The sequence below is a fragment of the Lepidochelys kempii genome, chromosome 2 (genome assembly GCF_965140265.1).
Source record: "Lepidochelys kempii isolate rLepKem1 chromosome 2, rLepKem1.hap2, whole genome shotgun sequence".
NCBI classification, from domain to species: domain Eukaryota; kingdom Metazoa; phylum Chordata; order Testudines; family Cheloniidae; genus Lepidochelys; species Lepidochelys kempii.
The window spans coordinates 102,369,652-102,397,532 of record NC_133257.1 but is presented as its reverse complement, the minus strand read 5'-3'; the positions used below and the strand labels follow the sequence as shown (position 1 = coordinate 102,397,532).

Below are 27,881 nucleotides of genomic sequence, written 5' to 3'. Positions count from 1 at the left end.
AAATCCATGTAAGAGCCTCCATAAATTACTTCAGAGATTCTAGTTCCCATCCTGGGCAATAACGGGACTATAAGTGGCTAGGAGGAACTTACCGGACTAAGAATGGGAAAATCTCTTGAAATTTTTAAATTTTTGTAATAAAACGTTTCATTGTACTCTCGACAGTTAATTCTTCAAACCCACATGAATTTTCTTGCGGTATATGTGTTTGTTACACTGAAGATGAATTTATACATATCTGAAAAGCAAGATAAATTATAAAGGTTGTTTTTTTTTAAATAGCAGTAACTCCCACTAACTGGTACAAGGCTTGGTACTGTGCAAGCAGTTTCTCACTCTTAGAATGCGGTTACTGAAAAGCAGATATTGTGTGAAGTACCATCGATCACTGCCTCTGTTTTATACAGTTTGTCACCATTGTTCTTCGTATAGCATTGAGTCACATTTAGAACTATAATACAGATTGCAAGTGTTGGGGGCAGGGAAAGGAATGTTAAAAATAACCCCCTTGTTTCTGAAATCATTGAATATCAATATATCTGTGTTTACATAGAAAATATGACTGACTGACATAGCTCTCTCTCATACAGTAGGCTAGAATAGGCTTACTTATATATAATATAAAGGTGCACAATACTTTTTGCAGTGATCGGGAGTGGCACTGAATTTCAAAAGGTTTGCAATACCTGAAGTTAGATTTGAAAGCTTTTAGACAGAAGTCTGAACGCTATGCTTGCCTATTGATTAGCTAATAAAGTGAATGTGAATCTAGGCTGTACACATAGTTTTGCTTTTCAACAGGTTTTGGATCCCATATGCATCCCCCCTAGTTTATTCTTAGTGAATACCAGATGACAAGTAAATAATTTCTAGTGTGTTGAGTTAAAAGCCTTGCAAGTTGCATTTAACTAAACAGTCTGTTAAACAAAGGTCCAAGAAAATACACCAGGGTCCTACTTCTTGACTTGTTTCTGTAGTTTTTTAGTTGATTTTGATGATTTTTTTTGGCTTCTGAGTCAGGCTGGTATTCTTGCAATACTATTGACCACTTGGGTCTAATTGTATTTATCATCTGGAGGCCTTTTGTCTTATTGTTCTTTCTCAATTTATAACACCCTTGTGGTATGTTCTGGGTTCAGATTTCTCCGTTTATGTTAGATTCAAATTATTTGTCAATATGTGACATTAATTTAATCAAATTATTTTCCGATAGGCTTGCTTTATAGTTTTGGGGTTTTTTGTTTGTTTTTTTTGCCTCTCACCAATGTTGTTTTCCTTCCATTTGACAGATTTTCTGCTTGTTTTGACTGCTTAATTTACCATCACTGCTTTCCGGTATAAATATACTGTACATAGTCTTATTTTTCTTGTACTAAGTCCACCGGGTTAAAAAAACAGTTACTGTGTATACATGCTGTATTTGGGCTCTAAACAATACTTACTATGATGTTCTACATTTGGATGGTGGGTGAGGAGAAGTCATACCTAGCCTGAGAGCCTGAAAAATCTGTTCCTTTTAAAAATGAAGTATTCTTAACCTTGACAAGATAGAGCATCTAAAATGTCTTGGTGGTGATGGTGGATAGGTCTAATTTTGGGAAAGAGTGGTTCTGTGTTCATATATTATAAATGACTAAAGTGATGTTTCCTTCCTCGCCACCCTCCCCCCACCAAGAAAAGTTGCATGCAGATTGACACAAGCTGTCATCTTGCATGGGGAATCCAGTCCTGCTCCCCCTAAGTCAATGAAATAATTCTATTACTTCTAAATTCTAATAATTCTAAATCTCAGTGAAGCAGGATTGGCCCCTGAACACTTACAGCAACATGTTAAATCTCCAACCAAATGATTCATGTTCAGTAAATGCAAACTTGGAGACTCGTACAATTTTTTGTCACATAAAACTTGTAAAATAAAATGATCAGACAGTAAAATAAATATTAAAATAAATAAATAAAAAGCTAAGGCAGCAGTATAAGATCCCTGAGTAATTACTAGAGCAAGATCAGGCCCATGACAGTCTGTAGCTTCTGTAATCAGCCAAGTGGGACCGGACATATTGACAGCAAGTGAAAAAAACTTGGACACCATCCATCCAAAAAAATGAAATCCAAGCGCAATCAAAAGAAAGTGAAGGGAAAAGGAAGAGTTAGCAGTAGAAGAAAGCACTCTCCGGCTAAGTGAAGAGTTAACATGCAGACTTATTAAGCAAGCGGAGATGACAGTTAGAAAAATGTCCTTTGAAAAGCAAACCAGCATTAATTCACAGATTTTAATTCACCAGAGGGAACCATTATCATCCTCTAGTCTGACCTTTTCTCTAACACAGGCCATAGAACTTTCCCATACTAATTAATGACACTCAAAAGTTACAGTGAGCAAGAGGTCGGGGATCAGGGGCAGAAGATTGTGCTCAAGCAAAATATATGCACCGAGGTCATAGAGTGATTTCTTCTAACTTCCAATGTATTATTGTTCTTACCTTGTGTCCTTGCCCTGAAGAGCTTATAGTCTAAAAATTAGCTCACCAGTGGCTGTCACAGGTGCTTGTTACTTATGCAATTACTTTAAACATTGTGGTCACTGCCCTGTGGACACAGAGTTGTGTCTCCAGGATTAGAAATCAGGAAACCTGACCAACTGTGCATCCACTCACCTCCCATGCCACCCCTATTTTCAGATATAAATGGTTCGTTATGCACTGTGGCTGAAATTGACGCCTGCGGAGAGGACCTGTACAAGGCCTATGCACCACTTTTGTTTCACTTAGGCCCTCAAAATAGGGCTCCAGTGAGGCTCAAGTAGCACAAAGGGCTTGTGTGGGCCTAGTTCACTGGAGTGAATTTTACTCTGTGCAAAGAGTGGCAGTACATAGCAGAACCCACCTTAATAATATCCACGGCGGTTTTGCCACTGTGACGGGCACAGAAAGCTTCTATCTACCTCTCTGTACCTTGCTGAAGAAGGGTTGTCCTAAGTGATTGAGATGGTGTAGCTCTATTTTCAATGGTGGCGGGTGGGGGGAAGAGGTAATTTAAATCATGTATAGTGTTAGTAAAGCTTTTGTAGGTTCCTTGGAAAAGGACAAGGTATAAGATATATTTTGTGGGGGGGTGGGGATGGACAAAGAGTTCTTAAAAAAAAAAAAACCCATCTAGTTGAACAGGAATATATGACCTCTGTGACACCAGCTGCCAGGGAGATCTTTAGAGCTGATAATGGGAATGTAATTAGAAGATGGACTGTGGCTATTTATAGACATGTTATGGACTGATACTATAGAATTAGAAGGCATTGTGTGAAATGTTCATGTAACATCTCTAAAGGAGGCCAGTACCACAGGAATAGATCAGAAATCCAGCTCTTTAACTTTGCCTAAATGTAGACTTACACAATAGCCGAGTGACACTTCTGAAGAGTGCACAATTTAAACAAAGAATATGTTCAGAAAGTACACTGTGTGCCTAGTAGGCAGTTGGTAAGACTGGACAAACAATACACAGTTTATATCCACATTTACATTTAAACAAGGGAACATACAAGGTTTCCATGACAATTTAACCCTTAGAATGTTACTGAACTTAATTTCCAGGTGGGTTATGCTTAAAAATTAGGTATGTGGGAGGGGGAGATTGGGGTCTCCCCAGAGGAAATGGGGATGAATGTACTGGTTCTACAGTCAGGAGGGATTTCAGGGCTGGGCTGTTGCACGCATAGGGATAATCTGGAATGTTGTCTTGAAGAGGCTTGTGAGAAGATTCTTCCATATGGTGGGGATCAAGATTTTTGTGGGAGTAGTTAAACTGAAAGGAAGTGAGATTGGGATAAGAGTTTATTGGGATAGTTTGGAGAGTACATTGGGACCAGGATTTTAAATGGGAAGAGGTGGCAGGAAGGATTGGCAGATGGTGGGGAGGTCAGAACAGAGACTGGCTGCTTGTGATGGGAGAGTAGCAGAAGGGATTGAGAGACTGGAACATTGCATATTGTACTTCAGGTTGGGGAGACTTAAATCCAAACATTTAATATTATGCACATAGGATTTTGTAGTTAGTGATAGACATATTTTTAGAATCTGCTGTACCCTATGTAAGTGCTTTGATTCCCTGTTCTATGGGAAGAAATTGATTTCAGGAATACAGGCAAGTTTATTGGTATTGAGTTTTGAATGTTTGAATTAATGTTTCTTTCTCTTGCCTTTTAGTCATCAAAACAAATAGTCCTCTCTCTCTGTCTCTGATATTGCTCTTTTCAAACATTTCATTCCCAGCCCTCTTCTATTATTTAAATTCTTTCTGTAGAACATTCTGTTTGTCCTAGGACACTGCCAATTTTGATCAGCTCATAGCTGGTTTAGCCATTCTGTATTCATTGCTCCTTTTGTTGTAATTCCCTGTTTGTTTTCAGGTATTGTCCCTTCTGATTTTTAGGACTGCACTGAGGCCACTGTAAAGAGATTGACTCCTGCCTAAAATAAATTAGGGAGATAGGCTTTATATCTAACATACCTTTTTCTTAGGCATCCAGACATTTTAAATCAAATTTAGTATCAGTTGTTGAGACATCTGAAAAATGTTGCCTCAAATATTAAATCTTTCTATAGAGGAAATCTCAGTTGTTTTTTTCTCCTACTATATTCAATATTTTCAGAAATCCTTTAAATAAACATTGTTATGGGGGGAGGGAAGGGAAGGGAGAAGAGAATAGAAGGAGGGTAGATTTAAAATATCCCCTATATTACCTTCAGAATTGTTAGGTTACAAAGAGTCTTCTAGATTTTAAAAATCTTGGGAATTTTTAAACCATCAGTGCTGAGAACTTTAACAAAACATGTACACTTTAACAAAATACCCACTGTTAGTGGTAGGACTTGGAATATTTTTGTTCCGTCTGCTCATTCTTCAAAAGCAATTAACAAAGTCTATTTCCAGAGCTATGCTGACAGACTTGATTATGGAGCTACCAAACAAAGAAATCTTGACAAGCCAGGTAGGGCACTATGGCAAAAAAACAAAAGAAAACCCCCCCTATGTCCCTCTCCCTTCACAATAGTCAATAGAATGCAAAATGGGCCATATACTGCGGTGCTTTGCTCTTTGTGGGTCTGTGTGGAGAGGCATTTTAAAACATGCTGGAATGGATAATAGAAACCACCCAGTGGCCTGATGGAGAGGAATCTACACTGCTTGCCCCAAACTCATTTCTTCAGTTTGGTCACGAGTGACAGCATTTGCCACAATATGTGTAGAATTTAGCTATAGATGCAACAGCCAGGTAACTTCAACTCAATTCAAAATACAGAACAATCCCCTCCCCTACTTTATTTAAAAAAAAAAAAGTATAAAATCAATAAGGAATAAGTATTTTCAAACTTCTAAGAGCAAAACTAAAAATTCAAATACTATTAAAAGTTACCTGACTCTCTTTTCAGAAGGCTGATCTATGGAATACGGTTTGCCTGTTTGTTTTGTAGTTTTCCACAGCTCTACCAATGGTCTGTCCTCTGTAAGCAGAGGGAGGCATCTCAGGTCTCAGTAATGGATGTAGTATATATTTCTTGCATATATCAAATATACAAAGAGTCATAGCAACATAAATCTTTTATGAAGGAAGAAAATGTCAGGATTCCAAGAGGAAATAGCCCATTTGCTGTAGGAAAGCAATAAACAGTGAAGGGGGCTTAACCTAGTTTTATAAAACCTGGAGTTATTCTGTGTTTTTATGGACTGAATGCAGTTAGGGATTGAGAGATCCCCATTTTCAGTTCTGTTTCCTTGTTTCCTTCCCCCATCTATCCAAAGTGAAAATTTTAGTTTGAAGTGCAGTTAATCTAAGAAACATTGCTGATCTGGGATTAGATCAGGAAACTGTCTGATGGCTGGGGAATCAGCTAAATACGCTAAACTGTGCTCTTGAACAAATGTACAGTCTATAGTTTTGTTGCTGTGCACAGTCACTATTAACAAAATGTTTAAGTTGTTCATTACTAGAACTGTAGAGTGTACTGGACTTTTCTGGAATGAAGGACTCTTAATCCAGAGAAACCCATTGAAGAATCTTTATGACCAAAAGGGTATAGTACTTATTTAAATGAAAGTTTTTAAACACTGGTAATACCAAAAAACCACTGACACCCCAATGTATATCTGAAATGTGCATGAAAAATCCAAGCATGTCCATTTCCACTTACCCTGAATATAACATACAGCTACCTAGTATTGTATGCCACCCTCTCTCCTGCACTTGGGCAGTGCGCAAATGTACATTATTCTGAGCTAGTGTATTTTTCCTTATGTCCGCTTTTATGCAGAAAGCATTTTAGAGTTTGAACTTTAATGTGACATCACAAAAAGGATGACAAATGTGAGTTTCAGTCCTTTAAATGTTTCAGAGTTGTAGCAGTGTTAGTCTGTATCGGCAAAAATAACGAGGAGTCCTTGTGGCACCTTAGAGACTAACAAATTTATTTGGGCATAAGCGTTCGTGCTTTAGAACCCACTTCATCAGATGCATGGAGTAAAAATATAGGAGCAGGTATAAGTACATGAAAGGATGGGAAATTGCTTTACCAAGTGTGAGGCCAGTCTAACGAGATAAATCAATTAACAGCAGGATACCAAGGGAGGAAAAATAACTTTTAAAGTGGTAAGAGAGTGGCCCATTACAGACAGTTGACAAGAAGGTGTGAGTAACAGTAAGGAGAAATTAGTACTGGGGAAATTAAGTTTAGGTTTTGTAATGACCCAACCACTCCCAGTCTCTATTCAGGCCTAATCTGATGGTATCCAGTTCACAAATTAAGCCCTCTACACCAACATTCCACACAAAGATGGACTACAAACCATCAGGAATAGCATCCCCAATACCATCACAGCAACCTGATGGCTGAACTTTGTGACTTTGTCCTCACCCACAACTACTTCAGATTTTAAGATAATTTATACCTTCAAGTCAGCGGGACTGCTATGGGTACCTGCATGGCCCCTCAGTATGCCAACATTTTTATGGCTGACTTAGAACAACGCTTCCTCAGCTCTCGTCTCCTTACACCGCTGCGCTACGTTGATGACATCTTCATCATCTGGACCCATGGGAAGGAGGCCCTTGAAGAATTCCACCAAGATTTCAACGATTTCCACCCTACCATCAACCTCAGCCTGGACCAGTCCATGCAAGAGGTCCACTTCCTAGACACTACAGTGCCAATAAGCAATGGTCACATAAACACCACCCTATACCGGAAAACTACTGACCACTGTACGTACCTACAGCCAGTCTTCCCTGGGGCTGTAGCGAGAATGTTGCCCATCATGCGTGGAATGACCTTCCAGAACCAGTTACTGTAGTCCTCTCTCTTGCCTCATTCAAATACCTTCTGAGAACTCACTTATGCTGTGAAGTCTAAGGTGTTTTTAAAAAAAAAAAAAAAAAAAGGCCATGTCCTCCCATCTTACTGCCAGAATAACTTCAGATATTTTTCTTAACATTATGCATTAAACTTACATAAAGATGGCTTATTTAGAAAAAAAAATGTGGCTATGTGGGAAATACTTCCAAAAAGTAATACACAGATTATTTTTGAATAGTTCAATCGTTCCTTAGTTACTTTCTTGTGCTTGTCCATCTTAAAAGCTATTAATTGAATATCCTGTAACTTGTTTTGATGCCGGCAAGGTTTGCAATCTGGCTGTTCTATTACAAGGTCAATAATGCAGTGAGACAGAGAGAGAGAGCGAGAACATGTAAGCATTTGTTTATTTAATACAAGTCAATCAAACTATTTCTGTAAGAAATTCTGTTTATTCCAATAAGCAACTCAATCTTGCAATATAAAATAAGAGTATGATCATTAAACACTGTAAATGATGCCCCTTGCTCACTCTTATGTGTGAAATATTTTGGATAAATAAAAAATATATGTTCTGTTAACACAAAGCAACAATTCTGTTTGAAGCTGGTGGGTGGATAAAATTCACTTGTTTAAGTTTTTAAAAAAATCTTTGCGGGTTGTATGGAGAGCTGCCACATGCCTCTCATAGATTCCAAATATATGCCATGGCAAATCCCACTAGCTTCAACCACAGGCTTGTTCGTTTTCTGTGCTCTCCTTTGTAACTCTAAGCAAACAGTGTCAATGCCAGAAGTATTTAGAAAATAAGGAGGATATGCTACAGACCAGGCCTACGCTTCAGAATTCCACTGTGATATCAGCCACCCTGTGGGCATCATTTTAGAGCTCATTGTAAGTTAATAGCGGACATAGTGAACTAACCATGTGAAACAATGCAGAATGCTTAAGGTTTCCTGCAAGCTAGTTATTTGGAATTTAATCTAAGATGATGACTTGGTTTTAATTACAGAATTAAATTTTAAAAAAATCTTTACTTTTCCCCCAGGGACTATGTTTTAACTTTTTGAACGCCTATTTTACTTAAAATAGTAAGTGAAAGCTAGAATGTGTTTCCCCAATACAGCCAAGAGGCAAATGGAAAGTTCCAAGACTCTTTTCTGGCTATTGTGGTCTGTGCCTGAGTATTTACAATTGCATGCTTTGTTTACACGTAGATGGTCAGTGCAGTTATGTAAAGGCATTTTTCATTTTACTTGATGGAACATTTTCCCATAGGACTCTCTAATTGTAATAGAGTTTGTAGTAGCTAATGTGATGTTCTGCGTTGGATTTGCAGAAGAATACATAAGTCTTTACTGTAGAGCATATTTAATTGTTTTGGAAAACAGTTCTCAAATAACCTCTGCACAGGGGTCATATACACTTTTTTTTTTCATGCTGTTTCCTGCTCTTCAACTGAGGAGTGGTGGTATGTGCATCTGTGCATGTGCACGTTCTACTTCTATAGTAACTGTAAAGTAATTTTCACTAACTCTGCAGTATGCCCATCTCTGCTCTCTAGAAGAGTGTCCTTATGAGCTGTAGTGGAGGTATATGTATAGTCGCTCCACAATTATTTCAAATATCCATGGGAATGCAAATCTCTCTGCTTTGCTTGGCTACTGCCCTCTGAACTTCCCCTGTTTGGAGTTTTGAGGGCAGCAGCCAAACAGCGTAGAACAAGAGGATATTAACTACATTTCACAAACAGTAATTTGAAGGTACTACCTGTGAATTGCAAGTCTTTGGAGTTTATTGCAGGATATGGTTATTCTGACAGAGATTTAAAGGGCTCTTACATTTTCGTGTAATTAACCATTCTGAATGAAAACCATAGTGGCTGATGTTGTTTGGTGAAATTTCTTCTATTGGATAGGATTTGTCAAGTAAGAGGGGAAAAGGCTATCAGTGCTGATAAACCAAATCAAGAATTCTGATTCATTTTAATTCCATCGCTATTATTTAAACTGTGGTAGTTTCCAAATGATCCTTTCAGGAAGAGAATGAGCAACACTATACTAGGTCCTGTGTAGTATGACGTGGTCCCTGCCCCAGGGAATGTACAATGTGTCTGTATGCCAGTTTCGTGGAAACTGATCTTCTTGTACAATCTGCTTAAGGTACAGCCCTCAAATATGAAATCTTATCAGTATGTATGGTCATGTTATGTTCAGTTTGCTGATTACCAATATCAGAAAGAGACAAGGAAAGAATAAAACTGTAAAGTCTTTTTCTTTAAAAAAAAAAAAATCAGTTTCCCTGTTCCTGCTCAGCTGCACATCGCCAAAAACCCTACTTTCTATTTTTAGTCAATTTAATTTTTTATTTCATAAATCTTAGCTGGGTTTTACTGTTTAAAATGGAAAAACAAATGAAGCCTTGCTAATTAATATACTAAATGGTGTGTCGTAGCAATAATTCCCTCAGCATCACCCTGTATAGTTAGCAACTTATTTTTATAAGAGTGTTAATGTTCTATGAGAAATTCATCTAATCACTGCCATCCTCAGACCATTAACTGGAATGAGTTTACTATGATGACAGTACCTTATTGCACTTACGTACAGTTATGTGCTGAAATATTTTGAATGGCACATTTTATTTTTAGCTGAGAATCATTGTAGGCAAAAAAATAAATAAATTCACATTTACAATGATATCACATGCTGACTGCCAACAGCTTTTTTAGACTTGAGCTAAATACTTTGTCACTTGACACTCTCCAAATAATCCAACATGGTTATTGTTTTTAAATAGATGAATACAAGTTAAAGTAGAGGTTGATATGTAGCCATTACCCCAACTTGCTTGTAGCCTGGGATCCTTCAGAAGAAAGATATGACCTAGAAGGATAGATATCAAGTGGCATTAGTTTGAATACTCAAATATACCGTAGATGTGGAATAAAATTTTATTTTTTTCCTTTGCTATGAGTACTTCAATGTCATCTTGAATCCAAAAGGGAACAATTTAAACTCTCAAAGCATCAAAAAAGGGTGACCGTTTATTACACAGGAGATATACTAGTATGACAGCTTTTCAGCCTAGTGCTGGAGCAAAATCTCCAGTGACTTCAGAAATGTTCATACTGAACAGAATGCTCAAGGACCCATGCATGTTGGTGCTATTTGTGCAAATAATCTGTAGAATTGAACAAGTCAAATGCCCTCAGATGGCTGGCCACTTTTAAATAATGAAAATCTTCTTTATTGCCCAAAAGACTTTGGAGGAGGGAAGGAAAAAAGAAAAATAGGAGAGGCTTTACACAGAAAAATCTTCCACAGAATCTAGTATTCTTTACAAAGCAAGCAAGGTAAATAGCACACTTGCTGTATGTCATTAGTCAATCAGTCCAACTATTACTGTCTTATCCTACCTATCAGACAAACCTTATATTTCCAGCAGTGATGCACCCTGGATCCTAGGATAGGGGGGTCTAAACTTACTCCCAGCATGACCCCTGTGTCAGGGACTCTTGGGGGGGGGGGGGAATTCACAGACCCAAGTTAGGTGCCCATGCTCTCTGTACAATGCAAGGGGAGAATTAGGCCTTTTAAAAAGGGATTCATGAAGCCAGCACACTTAAGTTAGCCAGTAAGAAATGCCAAGAATAAGGGTCTGGCCTAAGCCACAACCCTCAAAGGGAGTTAGGTGCCAAACTCTGGGCCATAGGGAGGTACCTGCTCCACTGTGGATTCACAGCCATGAAACTTCTCTCTGGAATGGCAGAGCAGGGTTTTTTGATCTAAATGTTTGACTTCGGTGCCTCAGTCCCCCATGTGAATCCCACCTACTAGTCACCACTAGAGATTTATTGTACCGATATGAAAGAAACAGCTTGCCGCTATCTGTCCACCAGGCCAATAATAGCTGTTCTGTAGGTGAGCATGTCAGGCTTTATTTTATGAAAAAAACTGTTAAAAGGAAACCCTACTGCAGAAATGATTTGTGTGGTCAAGGAACATTTTTCCACCATAGAAAAGGTGCAGTTGCAAAATTTTCACCAGGACTTTTTCTTCGGTTTTGAGAATTTCATCCATTTTCTCACGTTTTTCATGCAGAAAGTGAGATTTAGCCCAAGAAAAGGGCAGGCATTGTCCATTTAGAGCAGTGCTTCTAAGCCTGCGGGCTGCTTGTGGCCCAATCAGCATGCAGCTGTGGCCCATGTGACATCCTCAGGGCCATACAGGTCATGTATATATTGTGTAGACGCAGCCTACATAAGACACACAGAACTGCGTATGTGGCCCACAACAGTAAATAGGTTGAGAACCACTGGTTTAGAGGAATAGTACTTTTTCATATGTCAAAAAGAAGAAAGTTTCAAGTGCTGCAATCACTTCCTGAAATCAATGGGCTCTTCACTGATTGTCTCCCAGGGAAGCAGATTGCTAATCATGTTAAGAGAGAACCTTTCAACATCCCTGCATGATAGCTTTTACTGAAGTTCAGCTATGGTTTATTTGCTTGTACTTAAATTGGCAGAATTTAATGAAGAATAGCTATCTAATCTATCATTAGTTTTTATGGAAGTGAGACTTTTAAGTCCTCAGTCATTGTTTCATTTAAGATTTGGGTGTGGGCTTTCTACCTGTACATATCATACAAGTGGACACATTGTGCAGTATATTACACACCTACTCTGGTATGAGGACACGATATGTCCATACAAAAATGCTTTGAAAGTTCTGTATGACTCAGTGTCTTTTCTGATCCTCTAAAGTTCATATTCTTTTTTTTTCTTGATGTCTTAAGACAGTTCTAAGTTAGAAAGGCCCTGAATGGATTGGTACAGCTCTGACAGATTCCTCTCTTCTCAAATTCCATCATTATGCTCCCCCAGAGCTAGATATGGCAAACCTAACAATTCAAAGCAAAGGTTCATTAAAAGCACCCATGAACTTCATTTACTTTCCACCTTAAACAATTTTTTATTCCTGGACTCAGTCCTTTAGCATTCCTAATTTGAAAAATCCACCTTGTTTCTTATCTTCCCCTCCCCCACCCGTCCCCAACAGCTCCTTCCTTTTCAATGTGGGGGTGAATGGGAAAAGAGAGTGCTCCTCTATAATCTCTTCTAGGAGATGAGCAAAATCCAGAAGGTCCCACTGGACACTGCTGCCTCTAGAGTAAGCTATGAACTTGTTAGGGACTGAGATGCCACAGAGAGCACTTCTATGTTTATTGGCATTTTACATTGTTTTTTGGGACTTCTCAGCTCTAGAGTGAGATAATTACCCAGTCCAGAGGTAGTGTTGGCACCTAGTAAAGGCAGGTCTCACTGTTGCAAAACTCTGAGAAGGCAGCCTGCTTGCCTGTACGCTCCCTCCCCCCGCAAACAGATTTTCTGAAGATCTGAAAGAAGTAGGCCTACTTGGCCTGTGCCCAGACTTTTTGAAAGGGGAAAGAGGCCACCTGATTGCCCCTCCGTAGGGAATCCTATGTGGCATGAAATTCAGCCCAACTTTGCCAAATGGTTGACACTTTTTTGGAGACCTGGGCTGAGTTTTGTGCTGGCAGGAAAAAATAAAGGCAAGATGAATTGCACCTGATTTTGGGTTTCACATAGCTGTAATCATTATTTGCCATTGATAGACATTAGATTAACGTAACTGGATGTCATGCTCAGCAGCTTGTATTCCTGATAAAGTGCTATTCTTCTCTAAAAATGACCACACAAAAGGTAAAATCTATGAGGTGGGGGTGTCTGTCAAGACTACTTCATGGGCTTTTTTCCCCCCTGCTTTTCATTGGTGTTAGCCTCGCAGAGCCAAAACAGTGTGAGCTGGATTGTTCGTAGTGAAATGTGGAGGGGCGGGGAGGGGCTTGTGTAGCAAGTAATTTATTGCTGGGCCAATCTCTCTTCTGTTACAACTCTGCAGCCCTCCAGTGCCAGAGGGTAGAACTGGGCATGGAGAATCTTTACCTGTGGATGGTGCATGAGCCAGAAAGCAACCAGCCTGACTTTTAGATCTTAAAAGTTGTCAGGGCCTAGCAGTTAGAGAAACCATCTTTTTACTTGTCAGTAGATCAAATTAGATCTAGCATTATTTAGACATTCTAAATATGGAATACCAGGATGCCATTTTACAGTCGGAGTAGAACTATAAAAGGAAAGTGAAAAACTAAAAATGGCACTGTCAGGCTCTCTTTCACATGAAAGTTTGCAGCAGTAAGGCTAGGCAAATCAAACTCCATATCAGCTCTAAAAATGAAGCTGCTCTTTAGCAACAGTAAAAAAATCCTTTCCATCAGAACTTAGCCATTCTTTGTTTTTTAATGCAACAAGCAGAGCAGAATCAGCTCATTTTTCCATAGCTGTAGTCAGCACATTGTTAACAGAAGTAAAAGCATCTCTGTTGGTAGACCAAGTAGTTATGACCTCAAGACAGTTATGTTGAATAAGAGGGTGCTATTTTTATATCGTATACTGCCTTAACTGGACTTTAAGGAGAAACATGCCAAATGATTCACTGGATCTGTTCTTCACTCTGTTTCACCAGATTTATGTCAGAACACTTCCACTCTAGTCAAGAGTGTTACACAATCACAAGTCTGGTTTCAGCGAGTGGGAAATCAGGCCCTTTCTTTGCCATTCTTTTATTCTGTATAGGTTCTTATATCACCCTCATAACCTTCCACTAGTACATTAAGTCACTAGTATTTGTCTTACATGGTTTGTTCTTTCTCATCCTCTCCCCTGGAGGAGAATTGTGTATGCAGTGTAGTGTTTGAGTAGGGCTTTTATTATTATTTTTTGTTTAAATATACATGGTAGTGTGTGTGAGTGCGTGTGTGAGCGAGAGAGGAGTGTACCTAGAGGTGAAGTTTCTAATGGTCCTTAGATCCTGTGAGAGTTTGTTTGGCAATCTGAGACTGGCACCTGGGAACTCTGTCTCCTGCTCAGACAAGCTTTACTTTTATTCTTAGGCATGGCAGAATTGAGTGTTTGTTTTTAGGGTTTTTTTTAATAACATTGATGTTTATTTTCAAACACTTTTTCAATTTTTATTGATTTAAAGTCATGGAAACTTTGGGAGGGGGGAGATAATTTAATGACAGACACTGAAATTCAAAAAGTTAAAGCTTTATAAACATTAACACAAATTGTCAATATCCTATGTCAAAATATACAAAGTACATATCTTTAAATCAAACTGAAATTTAAAATAAGAAAAGTGCTGCTTGAGAATGCAGTCATTATCAATGGAAGTATATATACTTGTGTGTGTGTACAGGGAAATCAATGGTTACTGACAAAAATCTAATCCTTTCAAGCCTATTTACTGGAGAAAGAGCAGAGCTGTTGACCAGGATCTCCATTCTAAAGTTTTAAGCAATCTTTTATATGTTCTGGGCCCAGGGCAACTTGAAGATAAGGACTGAAACCTTTAACTTGCTTTGTCATTGTACAGGAAGCCAGCATAGACAGCAGAGGGTATGGCTGCTGCTATGACAAAATTATATTTCTAAAACTAAACATCAGTTTGTCCTTGAAGTATGTTGTGTGTTTAAAATTCTAGAAGAAAGCAGATTTTGAGTTACCCAAGTGTAAAACAAAAAGCACGTGAACATTTTATTTTGTAGGCTGGGGTAGTTCAAAACTGGCTAATTAGAATTTTAATCCCAAAATTTCACCTCGAGGTAAGGATGTTTTTCCAAAAGCAATAAGCACCTGACTAAAATGGGTTTATAATAAAAGTGCCCTCTTGACCAAGACTATAGCATTGGCATAATACGAATTCATCTGGGTCTTATGATGATTTGGCTGCTGTGGAGACATATTGGCATTGTGCACCAGCATCCATTTGGCCAGCACGTGGGGGAAAATAACGTTTATGTAATGGCTAAACACGTTAACTGAGCATTATGCTTAGAGAACTTTTACCAACTGTTCTCTGTGTAATTATACTGCATGCAATCCATCCCAAAGAGGAGTGCTTTTAAAAATGATTTTCAACATTTTGACAAGCGTCAGACAAAACCAGTAATTACATGTAAATGCTTGTTGGCCAGTTGTCTTCAGACTGTAACTGTAGAGTCAGGCTTGGGACTTACATTTTTGCTTTGCAAAGGCGGGGTGAGGATGAATCAAATTTTACAGCTGGAATGTAATGATGAAAATCTAATTCGTCTCCTCCCTGAAAATCTTATTGAGGCATTTAGATAAAAGAACTGTTTCAAAAAGGGTCAGTTAATGCTCCTGTGATCCGTAGTGCAATAGTAGTGCACAGTAGAGGCTGGATTGTCCATTGTCCTTCGTTGGCAGGAGACACAAGGGACCATGCACAATCACTGCTTTTTTTTGAGTACAGGGACTTCTCCCAGCTAGCACCTTGCTCCGTTCAGAACACTCAGAAGAGGAGCATGACGGATGTGGGACTTTGCCTGCTGTAAAGTAGGTTGTGGTGCACCCTTTCTGGGACGTAGCAGTGGGAGTGCTCCGGCTAGGGTAGGTTGTTCTGTGCCATCTCCAAGAAGAGGGCTCTAGCAAAAAGCCACAAGAGATCCCTTGTTACGCTGAAGGATGACCTATGACTATCCACAGATAAGAGAAATCTAATCCACCATCATCTTGCCGGACCTGTCTGTGAAATTTGATAAGACAGGACTATTTGGTGAGCAGTGTTATCTCCGAGAAGCTGTAGTGCTGAACAGAAATGGCCTGGACCAGCTGTGGCCCTTGCATATGACAGCCCTCGAGGCTGGGTGTGAAAGTAACTGTTCCCCCTCATCTACATAATAATCTCACAAGCCTCAGTCATCTCCTCCTTATTATTCAGTACTTCCGTATGAAGGGCTGGTGAGCCTAGCGGTATGCAGTGGGCGCCAGCTCTGTGTTTAATAAACAGCACACTTTTAGGGCTTAGCCAAAGTCAACAGCAGTCTAAGAACTTGAGGTGATGCTGGCAGAGAGAGATGCTTTGAAGAACTTGCCTTGACATTCACACTACTGATATACCTGGCCATAGAGCTAAAAGAATGCAGAAATTTTTTCAGTTTCAGTGCTTTTCATTAGAATTTTGAACCTTTGGAAGAATTTGACTACTCTATAAGCTGGTCAAATACGATTTTTGAGAAATGTGTTGCAATTTTGAAAAGCCAAAGGTGTTTGATGTTTTCCACTCAGCACTGTTTGCAAGATCAGGCCTTCTGATGCCAGTAGTAAATAGAAATTGCAGTATTTCTTCCCTGTTTCTCAAATCTTTTCAGAAATCGTCATGAGAAGAGAACAAATGTGAAATTTATAATGATGCATCCATCAGCCTGAGCAGCATAATTAAACTGACCTAACCCCGCAGTGTAGACAGTGCTAGGCTGCTGGAAGAATACTCCCATGGACTGACTGCTTCTTGGGGGTTCTCCAAGCAGTGTAGGTAGTGTCTACATTGAAGCGCTGCAGTGGCAGTTGTAGCATTTCAGTGCAGACAAGCCCTTAGATCACAAGCTTAGCCATACAATAGGTAAACATTTGGGTTCTGACAATCATTCTCTTCCTTAGGAATTAAATGGAGATCTCAGATCAAATGCCTGTTTTGAGAGTGTAATTAATGTTTCATGATCAGTTCCCATGATTAAGGCTAAGATTTTGTCATGGATATTTTTAGTGACAACATTATAAATGCTGGATGAAAAGCAGGTTTGGGGTGGAGGCTGACAGCTTGCGACCCCCTGAGGTGTTTGGAAGATGTAAAAATACAGCATTCTGCTAATTTATACAAGTCAGGATTGCTCCGGGAATTGCTGCCTCTTTAAAAAAAAACTGTTCAGATTTCTCCATTTCTGTACATGCTGGAATTCCTATTGCTCTCTCCCTCTTATTTTGGGAGTTGACACAACTGGTTCACAACCTTCCAGGAGTGTTCAGCATGCATTTCCTGCCGCCGCTGGCCAGCTCCACTGGCCCTTGCTGAGAAGTGCAGGACCATAGTCCCACCTCCTTCCTACTGCTTTTGGGGTGGTTGCCACCAGGGCACTGCATGGAGGATGTAGGGGTAGAGGGGGCTCCTTACGCCCATCTCCCTTCCACAGCCAGGCCCGATATTTTCTTTAAAGTAAAGTAGGTATTGTAATATTCTTGGGATAAAGTCTGTGGAGTGCTCCATGCCTTGGTTATAGCCAAAATTACCATATCTTGCAAAAGGATTCTCTCTCTTTTTTTTGTTGCAAAGATTAGGCTCCTTTTTTCCTACACAATAGATCTTAAGTTACTGTAGCAAGGAAAATCTTCTCTCTTTCACTACTGTAAGTGGCGCATTCCATTTCCCTCACCTGAAGGGGAAAAATCAGTGTTATAGTCAGTTGAATTCATGATGGAATATTTTTTATAAAGTTAAAGAAAGTTAAAAATTCTAATGATCTAATAAACCAATACTGAAATGCAGTTTGGCAGACATTTTATTAGTAATTTATTAGATCATACCTTGTATTAAGTAGTTCTATGTCATTAATATACATATATGTCATATACACACACTTTGGAAAAGGAATTCATGGCTGCTGGTGATTTAATATCGTTCAAATATAGACTTTTTTCCGTTGTACATTTTCGCTGAACATTAAATAGGGTTTTAACACAGTAAAAATGTAAAGGAAAAATTAAATGCATGCTTTCATTGCTAAACTAAAAGCATACAGAAAAGATTTACACTTTATAGCTCACTGCTTATGTGTTGAGAGAAGCTACTTTTATGGCACAAATGCCCTTCTTTGTTTCTTACAAATAACTGTATTCAGTGACACAAAGCACAACTGTTATAGAAGTATTAGCATGCAGATGCTCTGCTGTTTTGTTAATGCATTTAATTAAATACAATAGCACTATTGTTTTTCTCCTTAATTCAATTTGTATGATGGTATAGAATTTAAACCAGCGTTAAATCATTAAAATTAGTTATTGTTTGTTGCTCCCAAAACCACTGCATCCTGCTTCACTCCATCAGGAAAGCTATGGTGACAAACTAACAAAATCTGGTAAAGTTTTGATCCTTCAGGGCACCAATGTGTAAGTACCTTGGGAATATTCAGCATAAAAAGAAATACACCGCAGAAAGCAAAAGAACATAGCTGCAATATTTTTAATAAACAGCTTTCTTTTTTCAGTTCAGAAAGCCTTAATTGATGATTGCATCCCTGAAGATAATTCTTGAAAAAGATTAAGTGGAGGGAAGAACTGAACTGCCTTTCTAGCTAGTTGACACATTTTCAATTGAGGTCATAGCCAAAATTGCATGCCTTACACAAACACACATTAGCCTTCTCCAGAAAGTTAAACTGTAGCTGATTTACTAATTCATACTTGTCAGGTTATAATTTGTTGTAGGTCTGTATTTGCAGATTAATTCTGTCATCCAGCTAAAATTCATCTGCTTGGAGTAATTTTACTGCTCAATGTTTGCAATATGATCAGTTGTGGCCTTGTTCTGAATCTGTCCCTATTAAAACTACTTTAATAAACTTTTTTTTAATAAAAGAAAGATAACCCCAAAATACTCTTCTTTTCAGCAGTTCAGTGCTATGTAAATACTAAAGGGCTGGCTTGAATCAGCAAAGGACAAGCACTGAGAAAGCACACATCATGGCATAGTCAGATCCAGATCGCTTCTCAGTGCAGCAACTATCAAATCAAATTGTGGAATTTCATGAGGTAATCAACAGAAATCACAAACACCATATGCCCAGTTATTCCTGATCCTACTGAAGTCAGTGGAAGTTTTGTCAATGACTTGGGTCTATTTCATCATCCTGATCCCAGATGAATAATCACTTCTAATAATAAGGTTTCTTTGCAATCAATCAGGAGACTCATTTACTTCATGCATTTAAAAAAAAACAAAAAACCCTGTGGCTGACTGCTGAAGAACTCTCCCAAGTTACTAATTTACTACTACTCTTCATTGGAAATTTGCTTGATTTTGCAGTACATAGTCTACACCAACTCACAATTTGTCAACAGAAGTGGGAGCTACTCTCTGTAACGGTTGCAGAATTGGGCTGAGAATCCCAGCATGGGTAGACAGACTTGAGCTAGTGCACTAAAAATAGCAGTGTAGACATTATGGCACTGCTGGAGCTTGGACCCGGGAAGGTCAGCCAGGGTGAGCTGCCATCAGGGCTGCAACTTGGAGCCTACCCATGCTGGAAATCATATCTCCCAGCTGCAGTGTAGACATTCCCTCTGACTTCCAAATAGCTTACTGAAGCACATTAGAATGTAACCCAACTTAGAAAAGTTGGCATGAGTGTAATGTTTGTCATTTTACTAAACAGCAGCAGGCTGGGCCCTTCACTGAGGGTGGGTGTGAGGAAAAAGGAGGGTAAGATGTTTCTTACAAGCAGACCTGTAAGTATAACTAGCATAAGAGATAAGACTGTGGATGACAATATGATTATCTAAAGTGAAGACCTGTTTGAAGAGGGGATTGGGGAATGCAATTTGTGGTTTTTACGTTTGGAAGAAACTGGGGAACAAATTAGGCAAAGAGATTTAAAAAAAAATAATAGTAATGTAGCTCAGATTCAATGGGGATTTATACATTAAAGAATTGTAATAGACTCCTACCAGTGGGAGTTCCATCTTGTACAGCATAGAGCTCAGAAGTTAGAAAGTTAGTCACACAAAGAGGGGTTGAAGTGGAAATACAGTCCAAACCTTTTTATGGTCACGTACAGTAGTCTTTAGAAATAGTGAAAAGAGTAGTCAATATAAAAAATTCTCACCTCTTACATCAGGTACTGAGATGGCCATTGGAGACATTGATAATAAAGCAGAGAGATCACCTACAACATAAACATTGAAATGATTTGATAGGCTATAATTGCAATAATTTACAACAAACTTCAGCTATTTTTATTAACCCATTTCCAAACATATTGACCACCATTCTAATTTTAAAACCTAAAAGAAGTTATGTCATCCCAGTGCAAGTTAAATGTGAGAACACAGTTCAGTTGCAAGACAGATTAATTCTCTGAAAGGCATTTGGAGAGAGAGAGAGAACATATTCTATGGATTTTGCATAAAAAAACTAACTCAAGGCAAGTGAAAGAAAGCAGCATTGTTCCAGTGCTCTGTTTTTCATAGGCCTGTATTCATATCTCATTCTTGTTGTTTATAGGAGAGGCAGATGTGAACCAGAACAATGGGACCTCCACTAAGAGCACAGCGGTGACAGACTCCAAGGGCACAGCAGACTCAAAGAATGCCTGGAAGGAGGCCAACCCAGCTGACACAGTTGGTCGCCCCCACTTGATCCGCCTCTTTTCCCGAGATGCCCCAGGAAGGGAGGACAACACCTTCAAAGATCGGCCCTCAGAGTCAGACGAGCTACAGACCATTCAAGAGGACAGTGCTGCAACTTCAGAGAACTCGGATTTGATGGCTTCACAGAAACGCTCCTCTTTCCGGCACGGATCAAAAATGGCAACTGCAAGCACCATAGACCATGCTAGACATGGATCTCCAAGGCACAGAGACTCGGGTCTACTTGACTCGCTGGGCAGATTCTTTGGAGGAGAAAAACAAGTTCCCAGGAGGGGCTCGGGCAAGGTGAGCTCTGAGGAATAGAACAGCTACAGCAACATAAAATACAAATTTAAAAAGAAAGGGTAGGAGAAGAGAGAGGTGAACTAGGTAACCACCATAGAGCAAGAGTTGATTTAGTGAACAGGAAGGTATTGCCGGTGTCAGATATGTTTGGCTTCAGAAAGAAATAGAAAAGCATAGCACTAGAAAATGTTATGAGCTTGCGAGAGAGCACGTTTATCAGTTTTTGGCAGAACCACTCTTCCAGTGTCTGGAAATCAAGAGTATTTATAAATCAGGGTGTGGCTCTGGAGACATTCCTGAGAGACTTATGAACATTTTATAAGTGGTGTAGTATCGGTATATTGAACAATTTAGGACGAAGCTTCAGGCTGCTTTTGCTTTTTCTGTCGGGACCATTTTGTGTCAAATGTTTCTCAAAACTAACAGGCACAGAAGCACGAGACAATCTTATGACAATTCTGCACTAGTATGGGGGATGGACTTGAAAATGGGTCTTTTTCCTTCTCTAATTTGTATGAGGCATTCTTTTGTTGGAATCTGCCTCACCAGCCTGTATTATAAAATCAGTACAGCTTTGTAAGACGTGAATGTGGTTGCTGTTGGGATAACTCGCCAGAAATTCTTCTGAAATGTGAACTTACTGTGGTCAAGCTATTTGATCCTGATTGCATAGGAGGGAGGAATAAATCACAATTGTACCTTCAAACATCTGTGGATTAAATACCAGAACTTCTGTGACCTCTGAGTGTTAACAGTTATTAAATTTAGCATAAGAAAACATCTCCACTGTGATTAAATTAAAAAAAAAAACCACTCACGCAGGAAACAGAGGTGCTGAGAGATGTAGAAAGTAGTGTACTAATCCTGGAATGGGCAGGAGTATATACAGTTTTATAAGGGTGCTGATATTTCCTTAAAGCTTTGGTTCCTTGACCTGTGGTTTCTGAGCTTAATCTTACTGATCTGTTACATTCACACAGCAACAGACTTTGTCTTCATTTGTGTTTGATTTTTTTTTTTTTTTTTTGCTACAGTAATCCTGAGTGGGTACTTTGCTTTAAGAAAATATCACACTGATGGGTAGCTGAAGAAATGAAGTTCATCCCTATGTGCCATGTAGTACAAAATACTCACTTTTGGGGGCAGTTTCTTATAATCCTCTTCCCTCAATGAAAATTTTTGATGCTCCCAACTGCAGGTTTACTTGCACACACGTTAAATTAATAATAATAAACTAAACAGCTGTAATCACATTTTGTTGTGCAGAACACCTGAGAATTTCAGACCATAATCAAATCATACACTCAAAAAAATAGTGATTTGATATCAGACATACTTGCAAGTTCCTACTGTACATGTGAAGTATAGCTTGTATTAATTTTCATTAGCATATGGCCTAGTGTGACAGACACTGGACTGGGAGTCAGGTTCTATTCTTGGATCTACCATTGACTTTGTGGGTGACATTAGATGAGTGATTTAACATCTCTGTTCCTCCATCTGTAAATGGGGAATTATAATGTTTGCCCACCTATGAAAAGCTCTATAAGGGCAAAACATTACAATGTTTGTACAACAGCTAATGATATGCAGTGAGCAGCCACTGTCTTGATGAGGGGAAAATTCTTTTCTTAGAATCCCTTGGCTTTTCTTGCTATCATTGCAATAGGCATAAGTCACTCCTGATATTGATGGTGATTTGAAATGTATTCTTGAATGTGGTTGGCTAGCTTCAACTCTTGCTATTAATGTGTAATTACAGCATTGAGTTATCTAAAAACCAGTATATAAATGCTCTTTGTAGATCAATGTAAAATAGTATTAGAATCTGCACGCAGAAAAAATAAAGAGGCAGATATTTTTTGTGTAGCAATAAAAATGAAATCAATTTTCAGTGGTGGTGGTAGTGATCTAAATTGGATGTAAATTGTGGATTCCTGTATTTACCAATCATTGTGAATCAATTTACCTTGAGGGGTCAGTTTGTAGTCATGTACTAACAAAAGGGAAGGTACTTTCATTGTCATCTTGGTTGATCTTCAGTGCTCTGTTAAATTAAGGGCAGAAATGACTGGAGTAGAAAATCTCAACAGCAAACAGTGCCTGCAGAGCAAAACAAAGCTTTCTGCATGAGTCCAAACAATTTTTAAGCCAGGAATAAAACTGATTTTTTTAAACAACCGCTTTTAAAGGGCAGCCTTACAGAGTTAAGCTGTAAGCACATAGGAACAGGTATCTTGGCCAAAGTCAGTGATGATTTTTGAACTAGCAACCCTGACTTCTAGTGCCAAAGCATCTCATTGTTGTTCCCAGAAACAATAATGCCGATGAATAAAAACATATCTTAGGAATCCACTCCAGGAATCCAACAAGTTCCTCGGCCTTTTGTTTCAATTAATGTTTCATGAAGCTTAAAATTAGTGTCAGTCATCTTGAATAGTTTGGGTGTCAGGAAAGGTTTGTGCTCCATATATTTGTGTATAGATAAGAGCAAATCTAGATATCTGATATTCTCATTTGTACTTAAAGCAAAAGAAATTAACTACTGAATTATATAGAATGGTAGAAAAGAAATGAGTGACCCTAAAAGCATTTTAAAAAAAATCCAAAAAGAACTCAGGCAGTTTTCCAGCTTTGCTGCACACACAGTTCAATAGATGGCTTTGGTGCATAAGATATTGCAGAAAATGCTTCCTAGAGTGAATTACAAAGGGAAATGCAATGTATTGTGGGGGCTGTTTATGTTGCTTGAATCAGTTTTGTAACAAGTGTGCAGCTTTGAGTTTAAGAGCTATTCTGCTGCTGCCTTTCTTGTGGTGTCTCCCCAACTACTTCCATCCCATGCACCACTAGGAACATATATCTAAACTGCCCACGCCAGTAAATACTGGAATGTAGAGAAAACACTTGTTCTTTGTGCAGACTGAGGGCTGACATTCAGGCATAACAGATTATAAATTCCTCATGAAAGCATATTCTTCTTACACCCATGGGTGAAAAGTACATTAGTTAATAATGTTCTCTATTGTTTAAAAAAAGGTGGGGTGGGAACAAAAAAAATCTTGTTTTGTGGCCTCCAGGGAGCGAGTTCTCCCTTACCCTGGAATTTTGGAGTTGTGTTAGGGAAGGTGGGAGTTCTGGGGGCGTAAAATAAAAATAGACCCTCTAGAATATAAAGAGAGATTGTCTCCTTTCAATGGCAACAGCTGCGTTTGCCATTTTTTTCTTCCTTCTACCAAGATTTTTGATAACTGAACCATATCAATCATACACACAACATGAGTTTTGTATTGAAGTAAAAATAATCCTAATGAAGTCGTTTTTATGTAATCATATAGGGCTTGAGTCTGCCATGTTTATGGTAGAATCATTATCACTACTGGGGGAGTGAGGCTAAGTAAGGATGACAGAATCAAGCCCCTACACAATTATGGTACAAACGTACTCAAGATTTTTCCCAATGCAAGACAAAGTTTCTTTGCGGTGTTAGTAGTGTTTCCTTTTTCATGTCTATAGAATTTAACAGGGTAAATTTCAAGTTTTAAAACTCATTAAAAAAATTTGAAACGGTCAGGATGATCAGATCTGTCCAATCCCCATTTAAAATTTATGCTTACAAATAGTGTTTTTTCAAAAAACTAAATTTGTAAATTACATCATCAGAATTTTTATTTCTTGATTTAATTGCAAAGTTACTTTTGTTTTCTACCAAATCTTGGATTGTGATACAGTAACTTTTATACCCCAAAATTTAACATTATGTGCTAGCGTAGTAAACTTAAACTAGGTTTGTATGGTATGGTGGAATCTATGAAAAACATGTTAAATAATAACTCAAGGGCCAGACTTGATTGAAATGCCAAAGTCTGTATTAGTAAAGCCATTTGTATCTCCTGTTCGCATTACTGCTCAGTAAGTACACATTTTTACATTCTCATGTGCTATCTGCATAGGGCCCTCCTCCTACATTTCTTACACAGCCAAAGGAAGTTACGGGGGTGTAAAGAATACAGCATCAGGACATAGGATTTCCTTTCCCAATGTGTGAAGCAGCATGAAGAGTATTTATTACACTGAGCTCATCGATAAATTGGGTAAAATGGTGGTTTTAATACTGCAAACAGAATGTATGTTCACCAAGGAATGCCCAGCAGAACTCTTCAAATAATAAATGTACATAGATTTGCTAGAATCACAGCTATTTCATTGGGTTTTTATATCCTTTTAATCTATATTTCAATGTGTAAACCCCACCCCACCATCTCTTCTGTCAAGATTCTAACACAATACACCCAGTGCCCTGAGGGTCTGGAAAAATATCAGCCGACTCTATTCTCGTTCTAATTTAAAGTTTTGTTATCACAATGAGCAACAGACTTTCAAAGTATAGGAAATTCTCAGCTTGTAATTATTTACTGTGACCTTTCTTCTTTTAATTCTTAGGAAAAATCCTCTTGTTGTGTTATCCACTGTTTTTGTACACTTACCTAATGTACAAATGATGGGCTTGTAAAAAAAAGTATTTGATGTATTCAATGAAACTAGCTTTATGGTGGTTGTAATATAATTTGATTTTGTTTTCATCTTTTGCTTTGTGTGCTTCGACATTTATATTCATTTATTAAAATCACAGAGATCTGGTGTACTAATTCCTTAGTTTGTTTTTAACTATCTTATTGTATTAACAGTGCAGCTAGTTTCTTTTTATTTTTACTCATTCTACCCTGTGATACGTGTGAAACGGTTGCCAACATCAGGGGACAGAAAGAGAGAGATTCACCAACTTAACAGTGAAAACTCATTGATGAGAGAGGCTGAATGATTTTTTTTTCTTTGAGCTCAGTTAAATCTAACAGTGTTGACAAGAATGAATTAGGAATGTGTAAGTTTTTGGTGAATATCATGGGACTATTGATATTCAAGAAGTCATACTCCCGATTTACCTCAGTGAGAGCAGGATTAGGTCCTTATTGGGTAAAGATTGCCATCTCAGCACACTGGAGTGGTTGGTGAGGGAGTTGGAGACACTCTTGATGGAACATTCCATTATTACAGAGTTCTCTCGCCTTGGAAAATATTAAAATACAGTGAATATATACTCAGCAAAGGAACACAAAGAATGATCTACAGTGAATAAATGCATGATGTGTGGGCTGCCACTTCTAGTTAGGGTTTCATCTTGTGTAATTTTGGTGCCAGCACATTTCAGATTTGCTCTGTAGTTGTCTGGTCTGTATTTTTATATTGCAAGTCAGAGGAAATTCTCATTCTTATGTATTAAATTACACAAAACAAATACATATTGATGGCAACTACTGCAAATTACCAGGCAAGGAAAAAGATATGTGGTGCTGTACAAAAATGCAGCACAAGCCAACAAGTAAGGAGAGCAGGTGGGAGCATTCCGGTCCTATGACAACTGCATTTTGTTTGTGCATATGAATCAACTGACTGGTTTCTAAATAGCAATTTCTAATAATACAAGACTAAGAGGAGGAGGTGGTTGAAAATATAGAATTGTTTGAACAGATAATTTTGAAAACATGAAGTGACAGGCTGCAAGAGTCCATTTGGCTATACACGCCTTTTACATTTGATCTGAACCTGTGCTTCCTGCTCTGTGAATTGTTTCCTCTTTCTCTGAAGCTCAGCAATGTATTCCCTAAGCTATTCTTTGACTGACACAGTTCTGCCTGAACAACCATTATACTCTTCAAAATATTTTAAGATCTGCCTCCCTTTGGCTTGAGCCCGTTGCCAGTATAAGGACTTTTTTTCTTCTTCATCACATCCCTCCAGAAGATGACATCCTCTCAGATGAATCTATTCTAAAAAAGAATAAACTGTTCCAACAGAGGTAAACACTTTTACTTGGTCACTCTTGTTGTCAGATCAGTGTGACAGGGTATTCGGTAGAGGGCCTCTGGAACTCATTCTGATGTTTTGCCAGATGCTGGGCCTGTCCAACTTCAGGAAGCAAAGCAAGACTTACCTGTTTGACCAGGCCCTGTCACCCAGCAGACCATGAGGATATCTCGATTTTATTTTGCTATGATATACCCAGCGTTTGAGGCATTTATATTTAAATAAATACACAGAACCTTCCCTGGAGCAACAGTAACTTTCCAATAAGGTGAACAAACTATATATACAAAGGGTGAATATCACCCTGTGCAGAGGGCTTGGGCACAGAATAATCCAACTCAAGATCAAATGGTAAAATTTATGTAATACAAAAGTCTTCTCTTCAAAGGGGTGAATTTCACCCACTATACACTGGAGGGCATCATCCAGTACGCTCTTTGCTCCTTAATGCAGCCATAAATTTGCCCTACTGTTGTTGTGTAGACTAGATTAGATTGCCTTGAATTGTATTTTCTACTCACTTGTGCAGCTGACCATGTATCTGACTATAACAGTTCATTATTTGCTATATCCCCAATTTTTATAATCATAGAATAGAATATCAGGGTTGGAAGGGACCTCAGGAGGTCATCTAGTCCAAGCTCCTGCTCAAAGCAGGACCAATTCCCAATTTTTGCCCCAGATCCCAAATGGCCCCCTCAAGCATTGAACTCACAACCCTGGGTTTAGCAAGCCAATGCTCAAACCACTGAGCTATCCCTGCCGCCCCCAAAATCAATGATTCTTCTCTCAAATGCCACGGCACCTTTCATCCTAGGATCTCAAAGTGCTTTACAGATAATGACCTTACCCACAGCACTCTCGTGAGGTAGATATTATTAACCCATGGAGAAAACATAGAGGTTAAATGACTTGGCCAAGGTCACTCCACAAGCCTGCAATAGTAAGAAATCCATTCCAGGTTTCCTGCCCTTTAGTACCATGATTGTAGGTATCATTAGCAAAGTTTTCTGGCTTTCATTTGACATTTTCATCCAAGTTTTTTATATGCACTGTTTTATAAAACTATGAAATTC

The 27,881-nt window shown here is 38.6% G+C and overlaps 2 protein-coding genes across 17 annotated transcripts in view; one reads left to right on the top strand and one right to left on the bottom strand.

The window, feature by feature from the left end:
- The window catches only part of MBP (myelin basic protein), a 174,206-nt gene that overhangs the window by 118,472 nt on the left and 27,853 nt on the right, over positions 1–27,881 (top strand). For all 4 annotated transcript variants that reach the window (XM_073331790.1, XM_073331792.1, XM_073331793.1 and 1 more), the window contains one exon: positions 20,510–20,940. In XM_073331790.1, coding sequence (XP_073187891.1) covers positions 20,510–20,940 — 431 coding nt within the window. The remainder of the gene's footprint in view (positions 1–20,509; positions 20,941–27,881) is intronic.
- Positions 14,463–27,881, bottom strand: part of ZNF236 (zinc finger protein 236) — a 232,124-nt gene continuing 218,705 nt past the window's right edge. For all 13 annotated transcript variants that reach the window (XR_012157275.1, XR_012157274.1, XR_012157278.1 and 10 more), the window contains 2 exons: positions 20,112–20,171; positions 14,463–17,663 (listed from right to left, as the gene is read on the bottom strand). The gene's annotated coding sequence lies outside the window, so the exon portion shown is untranslated. The remainder of the gene's footprint in view (positions 17,664–20,111; positions 20,172–27,881) is intronic.